Below are 18369 nucleotides of genomic sequence, written 5' to 3'. Positions count from 1 at the left end.
TATGTGTTATATAAATTATACCTCAATTAACCTTTTTAAAAAAGAAATAGTAAACCAACAATACAAACAAAACAAAAAGTTCAGTAGTGTTGACAACTCTGAGTAGTATTTTTCCAAACAATAGATAACCTAGCATTGATACATTTACAGTTGCAAAAGTCAGCAATTAATAATTACAACTATGTAAGTTGTTTTATAGTTTGCATGGTGCTTTCATATGTATTATTGGACTCATCTGCAAGCACTCTTAGGAAGGAAGGGCAGTTAGCCTTTATTATGCAGAAGGAAAAGAGGTTAACTCATTTATCCAGTTTAATACAGTCAATGACACAAGATGGGCCCAAACTCAGACTTCCTGACTCCAAAGTTAAGTGCCCTTCCTACATTATGCCAAACCGACTCTCTGTGGTGGCAACCCAATTGTAATTACATTGTATTACTCCCTGTAGGTGAATATGGAAATTTAGATATTAGAAGAGGGAATCACAAAGGTGAAAATTACAGTTTAATCCATGCTGTGTTCTTACTGAGTATTTGTTGATAAGGGGGCTGAGAAAGTCTAGTAAATTTCTTGCTTGTGACTTGGCATGGTATAGAGATTTGTATCAAACTGAACACACATGACCCAGCAGTACCAAGTCAATTCTTGCTTTCTCATCTGGAGTGTCTAGTAAATGCAAAATGTGGTAGGCAGGGGAATTATGTTGCACATTGACATCTTATAAGTAAAATGACAAGAATCTGTGACCCTTATATAGCAAAGAGGCTAAGAGTATAGACTCTTTTAAAAAAATAAATAATTACAGGGTGCCTGACTGGCTCAGTGGGTTAAGCCTCTGCCTTCAGCTTAGGTGATGGTCTCAGGGTCCTGGGATGAGCCCCGCATCGGCTCTCTACTCAGCTCTCTGCCTGCTTCCCCTGCTTTCTCTCTGCCTGCTGCTCTGCCTACTTGTGATCTCTCTTTCTGTCTCAAATGAATAAATGAAATCTTTAAAAAATATATATATATACATATATATACACACACACATATATATAATTACATTTACCGTTCTTTTTAAAAAAAAATATTTATTTATGTATTTTCAGAGAGAGAGAGTGAGCACACAACAAGCAGGGGGAATGGCAGGCAGTGGGAGAAGCAGGCTCCCCATGGAGCAAGAAGCCTGGTATGAGACTCGATCCCAGGGACCGGGGATCATGACCAGAGCCAAAAGCAGATGCTTAACCAACCAAGCCACCCACACATCCCAAGGGTATAGTCTCTTGAACTGGACTTTTTGGATTTGATGTCTTTCTCCACTAGCTGTGTGACCTGAGCAAAATTATTTAACCTTTTTCTGCCTGTTTCTTTTTCTGCAAAATAAGGAAAACATATCTCATTATGAAATTTTTGAAGATTAGAAACAATCATGGATATAAATTCCTTTAAAAAGTATTTGGATTTTTTTCTAGTCCTCCTACTTCTGATAATAACAATAATAGAAGAAGAAGAAGAAGAAGAAGAAGCATTATTATTTAAGCAAGCTGACAACTTAAACTTCTACTAGGGCCTTTCCTCTGGTACTTGTTTTTTAAAACTGTTAATCATATTCTTTTCATGGGCTGCCGTGACCACCTTGTGAAAGTCATAGGATTAACGATATTAGGTATTTTTCCACTTTATAGTGAGAAGATGGTGCCATACTACTTTGTCATAATGCTGGGTGTAGAACCTACATTTCAAAGCCCCGTCTAATATAGGCTGCTGCCTTTGGCATACCATAGTCCCCCCCCCCCCCCCCCCCCCCCCCCGCCCCATCCATGGTTTCACTTTCTGTGGTTTCATTTACACATGGTAAACTGACGTTTGGAAGCAGATGATCCTCCTGACATTTCTCAGAAAGTCAATAATAGTTTAACACTGTCACAAGGCCTCATTCCCCTCACTTCGTCTCATCCTATAGGCACTTCATCATATCATATCATCACAAGAAGAGTGAATGTATTACCATGAGATAGTTTGAGAGAGAGGGACTACATACATTCCCATAACTTTTATTATAATATATTATAATTGTTCTACTTTATTAGTAGTTATTGTTGTTAATCTCTCATTGTGCCTAATTTAGACTTTCAATTAAACTGTATCATAGCTATGTATGTATAGGAAAAAACCTAGTCTCTATAAGGTTTAGTACTATCCCTGCTTTCAGGCATTCACTGCGGACCTTGAAACGTATACCCTGCAGGTAAGGTGGGACTATTGTAGTTAGCATTTGCCTAGAAGAAACAAATAGTTGGTGCAGACCCCTGCAGAAACAAATAGTTGGTGCAGACCCCTGCAATCATTATTAACCCCTACATCCACCTCTATAATTAAATCACTAAAGGGTCTATATCTTTGTAGCATATGCAATGTTAATTTGATTAGCTCCACTTCCATCTAATATTTAACATAATTGAAAACAAGGTTCAAGTTAGTAAGCAGTGAAAATGCTTCTGCTTCCAATTGTTAAACATGAAATTTGAGAGACTTACTTAAACATGAAATTTGAGAGACTTACTGAAAATGTATGATTTTCACTGAACTAAGGCAGAATGTGGATGGCAATAGAGAGCTATGATTAATAAATGCTATCTGTAAGCTATGGAGGAAAGTGATATCTCTGTTCAATACCATATTTAAAGCCTATTACTTCTCAAGATACTATATTAAATTTGATGCTACATTTTAGATAAGTATGTTAATACTGAAATTACCACAAAACTTACAAAATCCCAATGGATTTCATTGTAAGAAAAATGAATTGAAAATGATGTTTACTTGGTGAAATCAGCTATTGTTCTTCTCCAAAGAGTAAAAAAAGGTCTTATACATTGTGTTACCTTCAATTTTCTTGAAGATTATTCCAGTATTAAGTGTTTAGCTGATTTACATAACCCACCACAAAGGATATTGAAAAGTTATAAGAAAGAGAATTTGAAATTACTTTAGGAAGTTGTTGGAGTTTGAAAAGACATGATGTGATGGAGGTAGATGTCACTGCCATTCAGATGTAGTATTATTTTCAAATTACTAAGGGATAGAGATGTGTTTTGTAGTTATACAGTTAAAAAAAATCTCTGCCTCAATTGGAAATAGCAACTAGAGATTCTGAGCCCTCATTTGGCATGCACAAAGCTGTTGCCATTTATCTACTGATATACTCAACATGGGCACCTGAGTGGTTAAGTCTTTTAAGTGTCTAATTCTTGACTTCCGCTCAGGTTATGATCTAAGGGTTGTGAGATTGAGGCCCGCATGGAGCTCTGCACTGGGCATGAAGCCTGTGCAAGATTCCCTCCTCCAGCTTCTCCCCTGCCAAACAAAAGCCAAAACAAAATAAAACAAAAAAGAAATACCTACAAATCTTCAAAATTGGGATTTGTATAGTTCCAATCCCCAGATCTTTGTCCACATTTATGTAGGCTTGTGTGTGTGTGGTGTATGGAAAGTTATGGAGTCCAGATTCCCTAAGCAGAATAGAGAATACTAAATGAGAGAAAATATTTCAAATAACTGGTTTAGAGTTCTGGTTATTGGTTTTTCTTTCAAAACTATTTTCCAGGTTAGAGTTTCTTTGTCGATTCTGGTGACAGCACCAATTTTTCTATTCATAATTCTCTTTCTCCACTTGGCTCAAGTGATCTAGCATCAGTGTCCATAAAAATGTCCAAAAATAATGAGAAAAAATACAGATACGTGCAGCCAGAAAAAAAAAAAACCAACATCTACAGGGAGAGATGTGAGATTAATTAATCACTCTTTAGTTGTGGAATTACGAGGCTTCCATTTTTCTCTTTCAAAATGGCCTGAAGAGTCTGCCCAGGCACTGTGAGGACACCCACTGCAGCTGTTCTCAGAGTTGAGTCAAATCAGTTTTGGAGGAGTATTTTTCCAGGAGGGACCTTCCAGCCTTCCATTGTAACATTTAAAAAATGCTAATAGAACAGTTAGCTTAAAAAAGCACATCCGAACCAATGCAGGAAACAGAATTTCATTTCAACTTTTGAGTGTTATCTGTTTGATATAATAGGATATGTATGTAGCACAAAAGCAGTCTATTTGAAAGTCATTATTTCCTGGATAAGAAGTCCCATATGCAGTACATAAAATCCTCAGCCTATCTCCTGAAAAATGATTTATTTCTTTTTATTTACTAAAATATTATGGTTGTGATCATGAGATAGACACCAAAATAACTGGCCAATTCCACAACAAAATGAAACTAGGCTTTAGGCTTTCTGTACCTATCTGGGCTCTCATCACACACAAATTGATGGTTTTTTAAAAATTTATATATATTAGAATTTAGTCAAACTACAGTTATTTAGTGAATAACTAAATGAAGTCAATCAAACAGCTGCCGAGGAATTAGATACTAACAAATTGTTTTCAGAATAACTCTTGGTTTTACTAAGTTTATCATATTTTTCTGAAACAGCTGCTTTCTGTCCAGCCAGTGATCATGCTTTACTTTTAGTATAAAGTTCAGTCATCTAAAAAGGACCCCAAAAGGGGCAAACAACAAACTATGAAAGATAGTTTCAGCAAGTGTTATGGATAAAGCGTTTATTTACTTATTATATGCTACTGATATATTTTAATTAAAAAAAAAACACCTCAGTCAGGTCCCCAGTAGATAAATGTGCAAAAGCCATAAGTAGTTCACAAGAGAGGAATTAGACCTAGCAAATGTATGTCGAAAAAATTACTCAGCCTCACTAATAATCCAGGAAATTCAAACTAAAAGAAGATACCTTTAATTTACTTATTTCAAATAGACATTAAAAAATAATACTCAAGGTTGGCAAGGGTACAATGAAAGGAGAGTGTTTCCACACATTGCTAATGGCAGTGTAAATCATTACAATCCCCCAAAGCCACAAATATGTTCAAACCTTTTGGCTTATTAATTCAACTTCTTGGAATTTACCCTAAGGAAATAATAAAAAATGTTGAAGACATGCGTGTTATCTTCAAATGACTCCAGTTAGAATATTTATAAATGGGGAGAGAAAATGTACAGACCCAACAATAGGCGAATGGGTATGCAAATTATGGTACATCCACTTTACATTGCTATTAAAAATGACAGTTACAGAAATTTGTAGAAAAATGCAAAGATATCTAGACTGAAGGAAGCAACATGAAAAAAACGTTTTTGTGTATTATGACTGGAAGGAAATGGACCAGAATGACAGCAGGTAGGATAAATGGGGAAGATTTCTCTCTCAGTCTTTGAAAGAGTCAAGTGATTATCTTGCTTTTACAGTTTTGTTTGTTCCCCACAATTCACTATTTAAGTGTTCCCTTAAGAAAAACAAAGGTGGGAGAAGAATCAGCCAAAAGTTCACGTTCCATTTAAGAGCTTCCTAAGTCCAGTCTTTTCTTTTTTTTCTTTTCATTTAATTAAAGTGTTGTTGACATATTTTATTAGTTTCAGGTGTACAATATAGTGATTTGACATTTATATACATTATGTAGTGTTTGCCATGTTAAGTGTAGTTACCATCTGTCACCATACAAACTTATTACAATATTATTGACTATAGCCCCTATGCTGTACTTTATATCACCATGACATATTTATTTTATAACTGGAAGTTTGTACCTCTTAATCCCCTTTACCTATTTCACCTGTCTTCCCATCCCCCTTCCCTCTGGCAAGTGCCTGTTCTCTGTATTTGTGAGTCTGTTTCTGTTTTGTTTTGCCTTTTGTTTTGTTATTTAGATTCCACATATAAGTGAAATCATACGGTATTTGTCTTTTTTTGGTCTGACTTATTTCACTTAGTATAATACCTTCTAGTTCCGGGGGGAAGGTGGGGTTGGGAGAGGGGGAGGGGGGTTATGGACATTGGGGAGGGTATGTGCTATGGTGAGTGCTGTGAAGTGTGTAAACCTGGCGATTCACAGACCTGTACCCCTGGGGATAAAAATACATTATATGTTTATAAAAAATAAATTAGAAATTAAAAAAAATACCCTCTAGTTCCATCCATGTTGTCATGAATTACAAGATTTTATTTTTTTTATGGCTGAGTAATATCCCCCATCATGTGTGTGTGTGTGTGTGTGTGTGTGTGTGTGTGTATACGTGTACTACATCTTTCTCCATTCATCTATCAATGAACATTTAGGTTGCTTCCATGTCTTGGCTGTTGTAGATAATACTACAATAAACAGAGGAGCCTGTATCTTTTTGAATTAGTGTTTTTGTTTTCTTTGGATAATTACCCAGAAGCAGGATTGTTGGATCATACTGTATTTCTGTTGTTAATTTTTTTGAGGGACCTCCAGGCTGTTTTCCATAGTGGCTGTACAAATTTACATTCTCCTCAATAAGGTGTGTGCTCCCCTTTCTCCACATTCCTCACCAACATCAGCTGTTAGTCCAGTGTTTTGTGAATGAGTCATTCTGGATTAATGTAAAAGGTCCTCATTGAAGAAAAATTAGTATAATAATCCCAAGGAGTACTGTCCCCTTTGCTAGCTATTCTCCAGGTGCTAGGTGGCCTTACTTTGTCTGTCTGCTATGTTCTGAAAAAGGCTTGTTCTCTTTGAACAATGTCCAATGTATTTTTAAATTTTTTCTGGAGCAGAGTGTGTCATTTTGGTGAAGGCTCCAATGCGTAAACAGTTGCTATAACTAGGACGAGCCAGTTTTCCATTTTGAGAGGGTGTATATACGAATATTAATAAGAAATGGAAAGAAAATAAGAGAGGAATTGGAAGGGAAGTTATCCCAAGTACATAAATATATACACATCAATGGATTCAAAAGTAATATTATAGCTAAAGTACCCCATAATAGATTGGAATGTGTGTGAAGGGTTGGGAAGAGGGAGAGGAAAGGAACAAAAGAGAGGAGGGGAGGAGGACTGATAAATAATGTAGACGTGGCTTGGAATAAACCCACCATTTTTTCTAGTTCTTTTTAAACTTTTTATTTAAATTCCAGTTGGTTAACATAGAGTATAATACTAGTTTTGGGTATACACTTATAGTGATTCAACATACCCATACATCACCCAGTGTTTGTCACAACAAATGCACTCCTTAATCCCCATCCCCTATTTCTCCCATGTCCCCACCCACACTCCTCTAGTAACCATAAGTTTTTCTATGTTTAAGAATCTGTTTCTTGGGGCACCTGGGTGGCTCAGTCTGTAAAGTGTCTGCCTTCAGCTCAGGTCCTGGCCTCAGGATGGTGGGATCGAACCTGGAGCCCCATGCTCAGCAGAGAGTCTGCTTGAGATTCTTTCTCTCTCCCTCTGCACCTCCCACTGTGCACGTTCTCTCTCTCTCAAATAGAATCTCAAAAAAAAAAAAAAAGATTTTGTTGGGGCACCTGGGTGGCTCAGTGGGTTAAAGCCTCTGCCTTCGGCTCAGGTCATGATCTCAGAGTCCTGGGATCAAGCCCCGCTTCGGGCTCTCTGCTCAGCAGGCAACCTGTTCCCCCTCCTCTCTCTCTCTCTACCTGCCTCTCTGCCTCCTTGTGATCTCTCTTTCTCTCTGTCAAATAAATAAAACCTTTAAAAAAAGATTTTGTTCTATTGCTTTATCTCTCTTTTCCTTTGTTCTTTTTGTTTGTTTCTTAAATTCTGTGTAGGAGTAAAATCAAACGGAGTTGGTCTTTCTCTGACTGACTGATTTCACTTAGCATAAACACACCATTTTTTTGATGAATCAGTCTAAGCTTCCCTTCAATTTCATGTACAATCGTGAGATTTTAGAGCTAGAAGAACTCTTTGAAATAATTTAATCTCCTTGTTACATTTAGAAAAACTAGAGGTCCTAAGAGAGAGTAGGTGATATACCTTAGGTGGCTGTGCAAAGTGTCTTCTGAATGACAATGTGAAGTAGCGACTATGGACTCTGAAAAACAACCTGAGGGTTTTGAAGGGTCAGGGGTGGGAGGTTGGGGGAACAGGTGGTGGGTGATGGGGAGGGCACGTTTTGCATGGAGCACTGGGTGTTGTGCAAAAAGAATGAATACTGTTACGCTGAAAAAAAAAATAAATAAAAAGGGAAAAAAAAAAAAAAAGAGTGTGGCCTTTGGAACATATGGTATAAATTGAGATCTTGGCTCTGCAATTTACTAGGTATGTGACCTTGGTCTAGTTACTTAACTGCTCTGTTCCTTGATTTTCTTTATCTATAAAATGTACCTACTTCATCAGACACAGTAAGAATTAAAGGAGTTAATGTGTGAAAAGCACTTAAAACAGTGCCTGGTGGGCCTGCTACATGAGACCTGCCACCTGCTATTCCAAGGCCAATGATTTTCACTACCAAGTTGTCTTTTCATAGACTTATGGTGACTAAAGCAACATATACCTCCCTGGGTCTTTTCCAAAGTCACCTTGGAGTTTATCTTAGTAGCAAGTAGCAAGTAGAAAACACAAAGGTAAACCACAGGTAGTGACATTTGAATTTATACTGTGTGACCTATCTGACTGTATCTTTTGCAGTAGAGAAGATAATTGACTTTGATTTTCACGGTTTCATAAAAGCAGCATGTATTTTACCTACCCAGTTTCTTTTTGTAAAGTTTATCATTATCAAAATAATAGAGAAATAAGAAAAACTGCTTTGCTGTGAATAGCATTATGTGTACATTTGGTTTTTCTATGAGCTGATAGTGTACTCATCATGTCTAAAGAATGTATGCTAGTCAGTGGACCTTCAGGATGCCTTGTTGAGCACTGAATGAAGAAGTCAATAGCGCACATATAAGCCTGTCCTTAACCTTAGAGTATTTAGAACAGCATCTTTTCAGAATTATTGTGCTTTCAAACTTTGTTAGATTTAAAGTATTAATCTTTCTCGTAATGTTGTCCAATTTATTTTATTTCCAAAGAGTGAACCATTTGTGAGTGAAGTCAAGCTCTGCCTCGCAGGACTTTGGTAAATATCATAGTTTCCAAGCTCTAGGCACCAAGTAGTGTACCACCATATCATGTGCCTGAAGAGAGCTGGAATGTCTCTTCTGCTATCTGGGCCCACTAACACAAACATTAACAGGAAGTCATGGTTGAAACAGGTTAGGGAGCAGGGAAGGATTATTTTCTCTTGGTTTATACCAATTTGTGGTTTAAACGAAGATTGCTTCGCGAACCCTCAATAACCTTGAATAGATTTGACATTAGTAGCTGATTCATAGCTGTGAATAGCTGTGATTAGAACTCCAAGAATGGTTCAAAATAGATATAGGAATATTCCTCTCCCTCTCTCTCTCTTTCTCCCTTCCGCCCCCCGCCCCCCAGGAGTTTTCAAGTTGCAAATAAACATACTGAGGGGAAAGAGAATGTCTGCATTTTCATACATAAAAATAAGGGTGATTTTAACATCATAAATCATAGTTGCCAGAACACAACATTAGGCATTAGAAGTGAGATGTTTTTCATTTTTAAATTTAACTTGTTAGGTTTGAATGGTGTTAAGATATGTGTAAATTCATAACCAACTGAGGCTTAAGAAGGAATGTTATTTTGACCATACCTCTGCTAAGTTAATCCCAATCAGAGTGAACCAAATTTGATGGAAAGAACAAGTGAGAGATGTGAGAGAAAATAATATATATATATATAGTAACAGAAAGAATTTTATTAAGTTATTTTTAATTACAAGGTTCTTGATTGATATTTTGTTTTTAAGATTTTATTTATTTGACAGAAAGAGAGAGAGGGAATACAGCAGGGGGAGTGGGGGAGGGAGAAGCAGACTTCCCACTGAGTAGGGAGCCTGATGTGGGGCTATCCCAGGACCCTGGGATCATGATCTGAGCCAAAGGCAGACGCTTAACCGAATGAACCACTTAGGTGTCCCAAAAGAACTAATTTTATTTATTTTTATTTTTATTTTTATTTATTTTTTAAAGATTTTTTAAAGATTTTATTTCAGGGTGGGAGCAGCAGGCAGAGGGAGAAGCAGACTCCCTGCTGAGCAGGGAGCCCAGTGTGGGACTGGATCCCAGGACTCTGGGATCATGACCTGAGCCAAAAGCAGACACTTAACGGGGGGCGCCTGGGTGGCTCAGTGGGTTAAGCCGCTGCCTTCGGCTCAGGTCATGATCTCAGGGTCCTGGGATCGAGTCCCGCATGGGGCTCTCTGCTCAGCAGGGAGCCTGCTTCCCTCTCTCTCTCTCTCTGCCTGCCTCTCTGCCTAGTTGTGATTTCTCTCTGTCAAATAAATAAATAAAATCTTTAAAAAAAAAAAAAAAAAAAAAGCAGACACTTAACAACTGAGCCACTAGGCACCCCTCTTGATTGGTATTATTGCATCATTAGTGTCCTTATGTGGATAATAGCTCTCCACCCCTACTTGGTAAACTTTCATTCTTTAATGAACGAAAACTCTTACGTATTGGCTCAAATGAAACTAGAATAATTTTATTGATGCCTCCTTTTCTGGGTGGAAGTCCAGTTCTCTGCTGCAAAGATATATTTCTGGAAGTCTGCTATTGATAGGTTTCTCACTTTGCACTATTTGTAGTAAAGTCAGGGTCTAAAATCCAGCCAGCTGTCCACCTTATGATGCACATGCTATGGGAACTTAAGGAGAAAGAGATTAAAATTGGCCTTCATCACGTAGATGCCCAATAGAATTTCAGTGGTTGTTATGTTGGCATTTGTGATGAACAAACAAGCTGAATCAAGTACAGTCTTTTCCAATATCCTCATCTTTGATGCTTAAACACTGCTTTGTCTTTGTTTATGAGTCTTTTCAATTTGCTTGATAGTGGAGTTGTTTATCACTAGCATTGGACTGTGAATTCCTTGGGGGCAGAGAGAATGACCTATACATTTCCACATTCTCTCTAGCCCCTCTTGTGAATGCTGGGCAACAATGTATTCAGTTCATTCAGCAAGTATTGATCAAAGAAGCATAAGACTCAGATTCTGCCTTCATGTAGCCTACTACATGCCAGACATTGTGCTTATTTGGGGGATATAACCGTGAATAGAAAAGATAAAAACACTTAATGGAGCTTATATTTTAGTAGGGGAGAGATAGATGACAGACAATAAACAAGCAAAATATATAGTATGTCATTTGGTGATAAGTGCTACAAAAGACAGGAAGGAGGATGAGAGGTGACCCCTTTTTGGTGGTTTACAATGGGATGTTGCAAAGGCCCTGAGGTGGAAACACACCTGTGATTTTCAGAAACCGTGAGAAGGCTGACGCACCTAAAGTGCATGAAATAGGTGGAAATACTGGGGGATGAGATTAGAGAGGTTAGGGTAGAGAGAGGTGAACCTTGTAGGGACCTTGTTGGTCATTGTAAGGATTTTGGCTTTTATTTTGAAGGAAATGAGACACTATTGCTGCTTCTGAGCAAAGGAGAGACATGACATGACTTAGATTTTAAAAGCTTCATTCTGGCTGTAGTGTGGGGAATGTGCTATAATGAGAGCAGTGGTAGAAGCAGCACATCAGTTAAGCTATTGCAGTAATCCAGGTGGGAGATGATGATGTGAACAAATTGGGAGTGAGGAAGTGGAGAGGTGTCATTGGATTCTGGATATATTTCAAAGGTAGCACCAACAGAATTTACTGATGGATTACATGTGGGATGTGAAAGATAGGAGTCTATGTGTGTGGCAGGAGCAAATGGAAGAGTGGAGCTGCCATTTACCAAGATGGGGAAGACCACGAGAGGAGCAGGTTTGGCAAGCCATGGGAACTGGGACATTGGTTTTGAACATAGTAAGTTTGAGAAGCCAGGTAGAGATATTGAGTGGGTGGTGGGATATTCACGTCTGTGGCTCAGAGGAGAGACTATGCTGAAGCTATCAGTTGGGGAGTATATAGACAGTATGTTTTATGAGATGACGTGAGATTAGATTGTTGCCAAATCATCAGTGTATATTCACTTACAATACTTGATTTGCTTTCTCCAACTATGTTCATCTCTGTTATTAAGTGATACCAAACTCACTGTATCTGTAGACCATTTATGGAATTTGTAGGATAGGTGTTAGTTTCTACTATGTGTGTGCCTTGAGTAGTGCTAAGTGGCATGGGGACTGCAAAGAAGCATAAGACTCAGATTCTGCCTTCAAGGATCTTATCATTCACTTAGAAAAGTAACACTTCGATTCATGAAACTTTGTTCAGACTACAAAGGATTAGGTACCACTCGATGCCTACCAGTCAATGCATAAGCTTTATTGAGTGATTTCTGTATTCTCTGTGTTTGCTATACACACAAGAGAAATTCCAAAAAGCGAGGTTCTGCACATGGTTTAGGAACCACAGTCTAGATGTCTATAGATTTCATTGAAAATACCTGTGGTTATGGGATGCTTGGGCGGCTCAGTCAGTTAAGCGGCTGCCTTCGCCTTAGGTCATGATCCTGGAGTCCCAGGATCAAGTCCCACATCGGGCTCCCTGCTCAGTGGGAAGTCTGCTTCTCCCTCTGACCTTCTCCCCCTCATTCTCTCTCTCTCTCTCTCTCTCTCTCTCTCTTTCTCAAATAAATAAATAAAATCTTAAAAAAAAGAAAGAAAGAAAATACCCGCGGTGAGGAACTTAAGAAAAATAAAGGAGTCCATTTCACTGCAAAGTAAAATCATAAAGTTATTTAGGTTTGAACTAGGTTTTTTAACATTGCACAGAAAAGGACCAAGTTGCAGAGTTTCAGCATGTGACGAAAATGATAAAATAATGTAAGGAATGAAAATAAGTACATTTTTACAGGGTTTTAAGCTTTTCGGAGGACTTGGACATCTCAAATGGCATTTGACGTTCTCAAACCTGCTCAAACCTCTCTGTGGTAAGGCAGAAAATGCCTCTACTTGCCCTAAGAGCCTTAGTGACTTCAAGCTCAGCATTCTATGGGGGGAAAGCGGGGTCTTTCAGTGATTTATCATGAAGTTTAAAAATTTCTATTTCTAGGGCGCCTGGGTGGCTCAGTGGATTAAGCCGCTGCCTTCGGCTCAGGTCATGATCTCAGGGTCCTGGGATCGAGCCCCGCATCGGGCTCTCTGCTCCGCAGGGAGCCTGCTTCTCTCTCTCTCTCTCTGCCTACCTCTCTACTTGTGATCTCTCTCTCTGTCAAATGAATAAATAAAATCTTTAAAAAAAAAAAAATTTCTATTTCTAAACCCAATTTAGAGCCTGCCATTCCTATACCAGTATACTCACCAGAAGTGTTGTTTACATCCTTTTGGAACTATGAAGAACAAAAATTTACCACCACCTAACTCATTAAAAATTCTCTGCAAGCCCAAGGCTCAAAAGCCACAATATGGACACAAAGAGCTCAGTCCCCCTCAAAGACACTTTATTTCATGAGCCTCCCTCACTCACAATTCTTCCCTTCTTCAAAACCTCTTTCTTAAATGCAGTATTAAACCAGAGGCAAGACTGTGTTTTTTTCCCGAATGTAGTTCTCTTACCAGTTTTCAATTCAAATGTGGGATCTGCTAGGTTAGTATTTGTACTCCTGGCCACTTTCAAATCTTAGAATTTTTTTTAAGCTAACCACTGACATTATCATTAAGAACACACACACACACCTTAGAAAATGTTGTCCTTTATTTGCGTTCCAATACAAATATTTTTGAAGGCTGTCTCTCTTCTACCTCAAGTATTTTCTGATGCTGCAACCTCCAGTTTAATCCTAAATGCTTGCCAATGTGTCTATGTAACACAGAGTGTTATTATTGCCTCAGGCTAGCTTCATGTCATCTAGTTTGTCTTTTGCTTCCCTCCTTTGATAGTATTATCAGAACCAATTGTGAATCTGCCAGATGCATTTCCTCTCAAAAGGACAAATCTAAGAAGGCTTGTGTTTTACCCTCTCTTCTAGGACTGCTTACATTAAAGGAGTTCCTCTCCCTTCATTTCATGAAATTGAGCTTGCTTAATCAGACATGGAGCAAACAGACTGCAAACCCTACCAGCCTCTCTCAAAAGTCAAACATGAAATGGATCTAGCTTATACCAGTTCTTCTGATGAAAGTGAAGATGGACGAAAACCAAGACAGTCATACAACTCCAGAGAAACTCTGCATGAGTATAACCAAGAGCTGAGGATGAATTACAATAGCCAGAGCAGGAAGAGGAAAGAAGTGGAGAAATCTACTCAAGGTATGTTTTTACTGGATTTTTAGAACTAATAGTATTCCTCAGTAGGGAATGCTTGTGTGTGTAAACTTATGTTTCAAAAACAAATTTGCTGATGTTAACTGGTTAATAATGCTCACTGCTTACATACGCTTAGTGAATCTGTTCATATGCCAATCCAGCCAAGGTTGTAGGTTACATGTGCTTTTTATGGATTATGCATGAATTTAGATGCAACAATCCTCTTATCAGAACATTCAAAAGTTGTCTAATCCTACAAATAGCCATTTACAGAATGAAGGATAAATGATTTATAGTAAGATGAAAAATAAACAGCTAAGTGCTTTTCAAGCCATTGCCTATATAGGACAAAAGTCTCAAATAAATATTTGGCTTCTAAAAGAGCTTTAGAAAGGTTAGCGGAGACCACCAAAGGTCTGGAAAGTCTGTCATCAGAATGTGGACACTTTGTGCAACACAGTCCTAAGGGAAAGTAAAAATTTGTTGGAACCCTTCCTACCATAGCCGCTATGTAGAGCAGATCCTTTGGACAACTTTGGTTTCTCAGTTAGAAATTGAGAAGACAGTTTGTAATAAATAGAAAACAGGTAGACAGAACTATGATTGCCTTATTCTTTTTGATTGATAGTTAAGCAGTGGTAGATGCTCTTAACTACACAAAAGAAAAGATACTGACCAGTACAGGTTAATATATTTTTTTAAAGAATACATCAACATTAAAATGAAAAAAAAATAAGATTTGATTATTTAGATCAGTGGTTCTAAACTTAGGGACCCTGGAGCAGCAACAGCAGCATCATACATATGACTTGCTAGTGATGCGAATTCTCAGGCTCCACCGCAAACCTACTGAGTCAGAAACCCTGAGGGGGAAACCCAGCAATCTATGGTTTAACAAGCCCTCCAGGGGATTCTGATGGCAACTCAAGTTTGAGGACCACTGTTCCATCCCTTTTTTTTTAATTAAAGTTTTTGTTTATTTTTTTGACAGAGAGATAGGGAACACAAGCAGGGGGAGTGGGAGAAAGAGAAGTAGGCTTCTTGCTATAAAGGGAGCCAGATGCAGGGTATGCAGGCTCAATCCCAAGACCCTAGGATCATGACCTGAGCTTAAGGCAAATGCTTAATGACTGAGCTACCTAGGAGCCCCTGCTCCATCCCTTTGAAATCTCTTTTACTCAGAGAGCCTCAAAGATCACATCTAGTTGGATGACTTCCAAATATTTATCTTCAGCTCCATCATTTTTCTCAAACTCTAGCCCTACATTTTCAGTTATCTGCTAGACATTTTCAAATGAATGGACACCTCCACTGGCAGCTCTAAATTGATATATCTAAAATGGCAGCAGTCATCTTAACATCTCTAATTGCATCCCTTTTCTTTCCTTCACAGCATTTATTAATGATGCTCCCATTCTCCCCAGTCATCTATGTATACTTTCCGTACCTAATCAATTGCCTCTTCCAGCAGATTTAATTTCTACTTGTCTCAAATCCATCTTCTTTCCATTAGCATTATCACTGCTCTCATTTTCTTTTACCTCAACTCTTTATTTTCCTAACTGATCTCTTTGGACCTTACCTCATCCCTTCAGTCTTTTTGCCATGCCATCACCTTTCTGTTGGAATGCCCTTCTCTGCCATCTCCCTTTCACCATATTCAACCATCTTCAAGGCCTAGTTTCACAGCAACTTTGCCACAGAGCCTTTGTTGCACTGTCCCCCTCTTTGTACCCATTTCTGATTTTTATTATTTTTGTATATGCTTGTCTAGAATGTATACTCAGTGAAGATGCAGATCATGATTTATTTACTGATTTCTATTTTTCTATAATACTTCACATATAATCTGTGCTCTATAATTTTTAATTCAAGGAATAAGTTGTTACCAACCAAAACATAAGTACTTACCATGCATTGAAAACTGCTTTTCAAATACTGACATTGACACAGTTGACTTTTTTTTTTTAAGAGTAACCCATGCTGAGATGAAAAAAAATTCATTTGATTATCTAGATCAGCAGTTGTCAAAATATGAGGCCTAGACCAGCAGCAACAGCATCACCCATGAACTTGTTAGAAAGGCAAATTCTCAGCCATTGCCCCGGACCATGTAAAATGCAGTTATTATAAATGAAAACTACTATGCTCTAATTAGTATTAGAATCTTACATTAGAGGGAGTTTAAATTGAGCCAAAGATTTTATATATTCATACTAACATTAAATATAGCTTAAATGTTTGTGATATTAGCTATATTACACATTTTTAGCTCTTATCATAATTGATAAAAGTTTTATATCTGTCTTTTCAAGTAATTCATTTTAATCTTTCCTATTTGTTCTGCTAATGACTGTAAATTTGTTATAAAATAATTTTATTCTTCTATTTTTGGCTCTTTTATGCCTTAACAAATGGATCGTTCCCATTAAAATATTTTTCTGTAAGTTTGTTTTTACAGAATATGAACTTGCAATTGTGAGTTGTGGGTTATGGGAATGAAGTGTAGAGTGCTTGACCTCATATGCTGTGAGTTTGAATAAGAATTCACTTCTAGTGGCAGTTTGTTCTAAAAATATAAGCAATTTTGTACTGAGTCAGTGTAAAGAGCCTCTAGCCAGCCTCATATTTTGTCTCTGCATTGTGATCAAAATAAATTTTGAGAAGACGGAAGTTTGTTTTCTATGATGCCATCCTAACTTTTTTTCAGTGACCTATTAGTACTCAATAAGCTTTTACTTAGCACTTGCGATGTGTCAGACCTTGAGTCAGTGCTAGGGATGGAGATGACTCCAGTAGTTTCTGCTTACAGGACATTCATAATGTGGTGGAGAAAATAGATATCAAGCAAATCCCTGCAATTGAGTGTAGTAAGTACTTTTATAGATGAATAACGTGGTATGGAAATACACAGGGAATTGGGATCCATAGAAAGGTAATATTTGATCTAGGTTTTAAAATTTGAATACGATCTTACTTGGAAAAGGATATTCCAAGAGGGTAGATCAGCAGGTGCCAAAGAATAAAGCTGTGAAAAGGCCTGGGATGGTGAAAATTTCAGTGTGGCTAAGAGTAAGGTATACTGGAGCTGGATCAAAAAAGGTATTGCATGCCCAATTTAGGAGTTCTTTTTTTTCCTTGATGCATTAAAAACCACAGCTTTTAAGTGATGGAGAATTTCATGTTGAATATGATTTTCAGGATGAGAAGTGTAAGAGAGAATTATGGATATATAAGCAGCAGTATAACAGATTGATTGCAGGTGGGAAAAATTGGATGCAGAGAGGCAATCTCTGAAGCTACTGAATTAGCCCAGGCTAAGAATGGTGATGATGGTATTAACTCTGAGTGTCTCAGAAGAGGTAAAGAAACATAGTACAGAGATATCAGTGTGGAGGAATTGATAGGAGTTGGGAATCGATTAGTTGTTGAGGTTGAAAGAGATAACAGAGTAAAGGACACCTCGATTTCAAGTTTGGGACACTGGGAAGATGATGCTCCATTTACTAAGAAGGAAAATAGGAAGGAGGGAAGGTTTAGAAGGCAAAAGAATGAATTTCTTTCTGGACGTGTTTGTGTGTAAGATGCTTGCGTGACATCCCAGTTGATTTTCCTATCAGGCACTTGGAAATACATGTCTAGAATTCAGGAACGATCTGGATTGTTGATATAAGTAGATTTGAGTTCTTTAGTATCTTACAGTAGGAAATGCCTGGGGTGGATGATATTACCCAGGGAGAATGTGCAGAGTGAGACTAGAAAAATGCCAAGGACAAAAACCTGAATCTATCATCTGCAAATTTACATAAATACATTTTCAACCTTTTTAAATTTTTAGCTAGCACTATCCTTTGGTGCACTGACTTATATATACTCAAGTATAAAGATCCAGGAGGGGAAAGTCCAGAAACTTGGGATATTATCAGTCACTGACTCGCTGATCTTTACAGACATCTAAGGGGAAAATAAGGTTTTTTTTTGGGGGGGGAGAAATGAATTAATTCTCATAAGGCAAAACCATGGACCCAATTGTCATCTTCTTTGTTGAGGTCCGAAAACTACTTTGTTGTCTTATTCCATGTATTACTACCATGAGCAAAAGAAAATATTAATGATTTTCACATATTTATGTGATGGTAGTACTTTGCATTAACCTAGCTAGAGTTGAGCCTAACTCATTATCTTTAAAGAATAAAATTCTCAGAAAATCGTTAGGTCAGGAAGGAAGAAAGCAAATATAATCG

General features: G+C 37.7%; 1 protein-coding gene across 1 annotated transcript in view; it reads left to right on the top strand.

The window, feature by feature from the left end:
- TENM1 (teneurin transmembrane protein 1) overlaps positions 1-18369 on the top strand; it is an 811134-nt gene that overhangs the window by 231832 nt on the left and 560933 nt on the right. The window contains exon 4 of the mRNA XM_045995540.1: positions 13848-14128. Coding sequence (XP_045851496.1) covers positions 13912-14128 — 217 coding nt within the window. The 5' untranslated portion in view covers positions 13848-13911. The remainder of the gene's footprint in view (positions 1-13847; positions 14129-18369) is intronic.

This window comes from Meles meles, chromosome X (genome assembly GCF_922984935.1).
Source record: "Meles meles chromosome X, mMelMel3.1 paternal haplotype, whole genome shotgun sequence".
NCBI classification, from domain to species: Eukaryota; Metazoa; Chordata; class Mammalia; order Carnivora; family Mustelidae; genus Meles; species Meles meles.
Note: the sequence above shows the minus strand (reverse complement) of the source record. Positions and strands in the feature narration are given on the sequence as shown.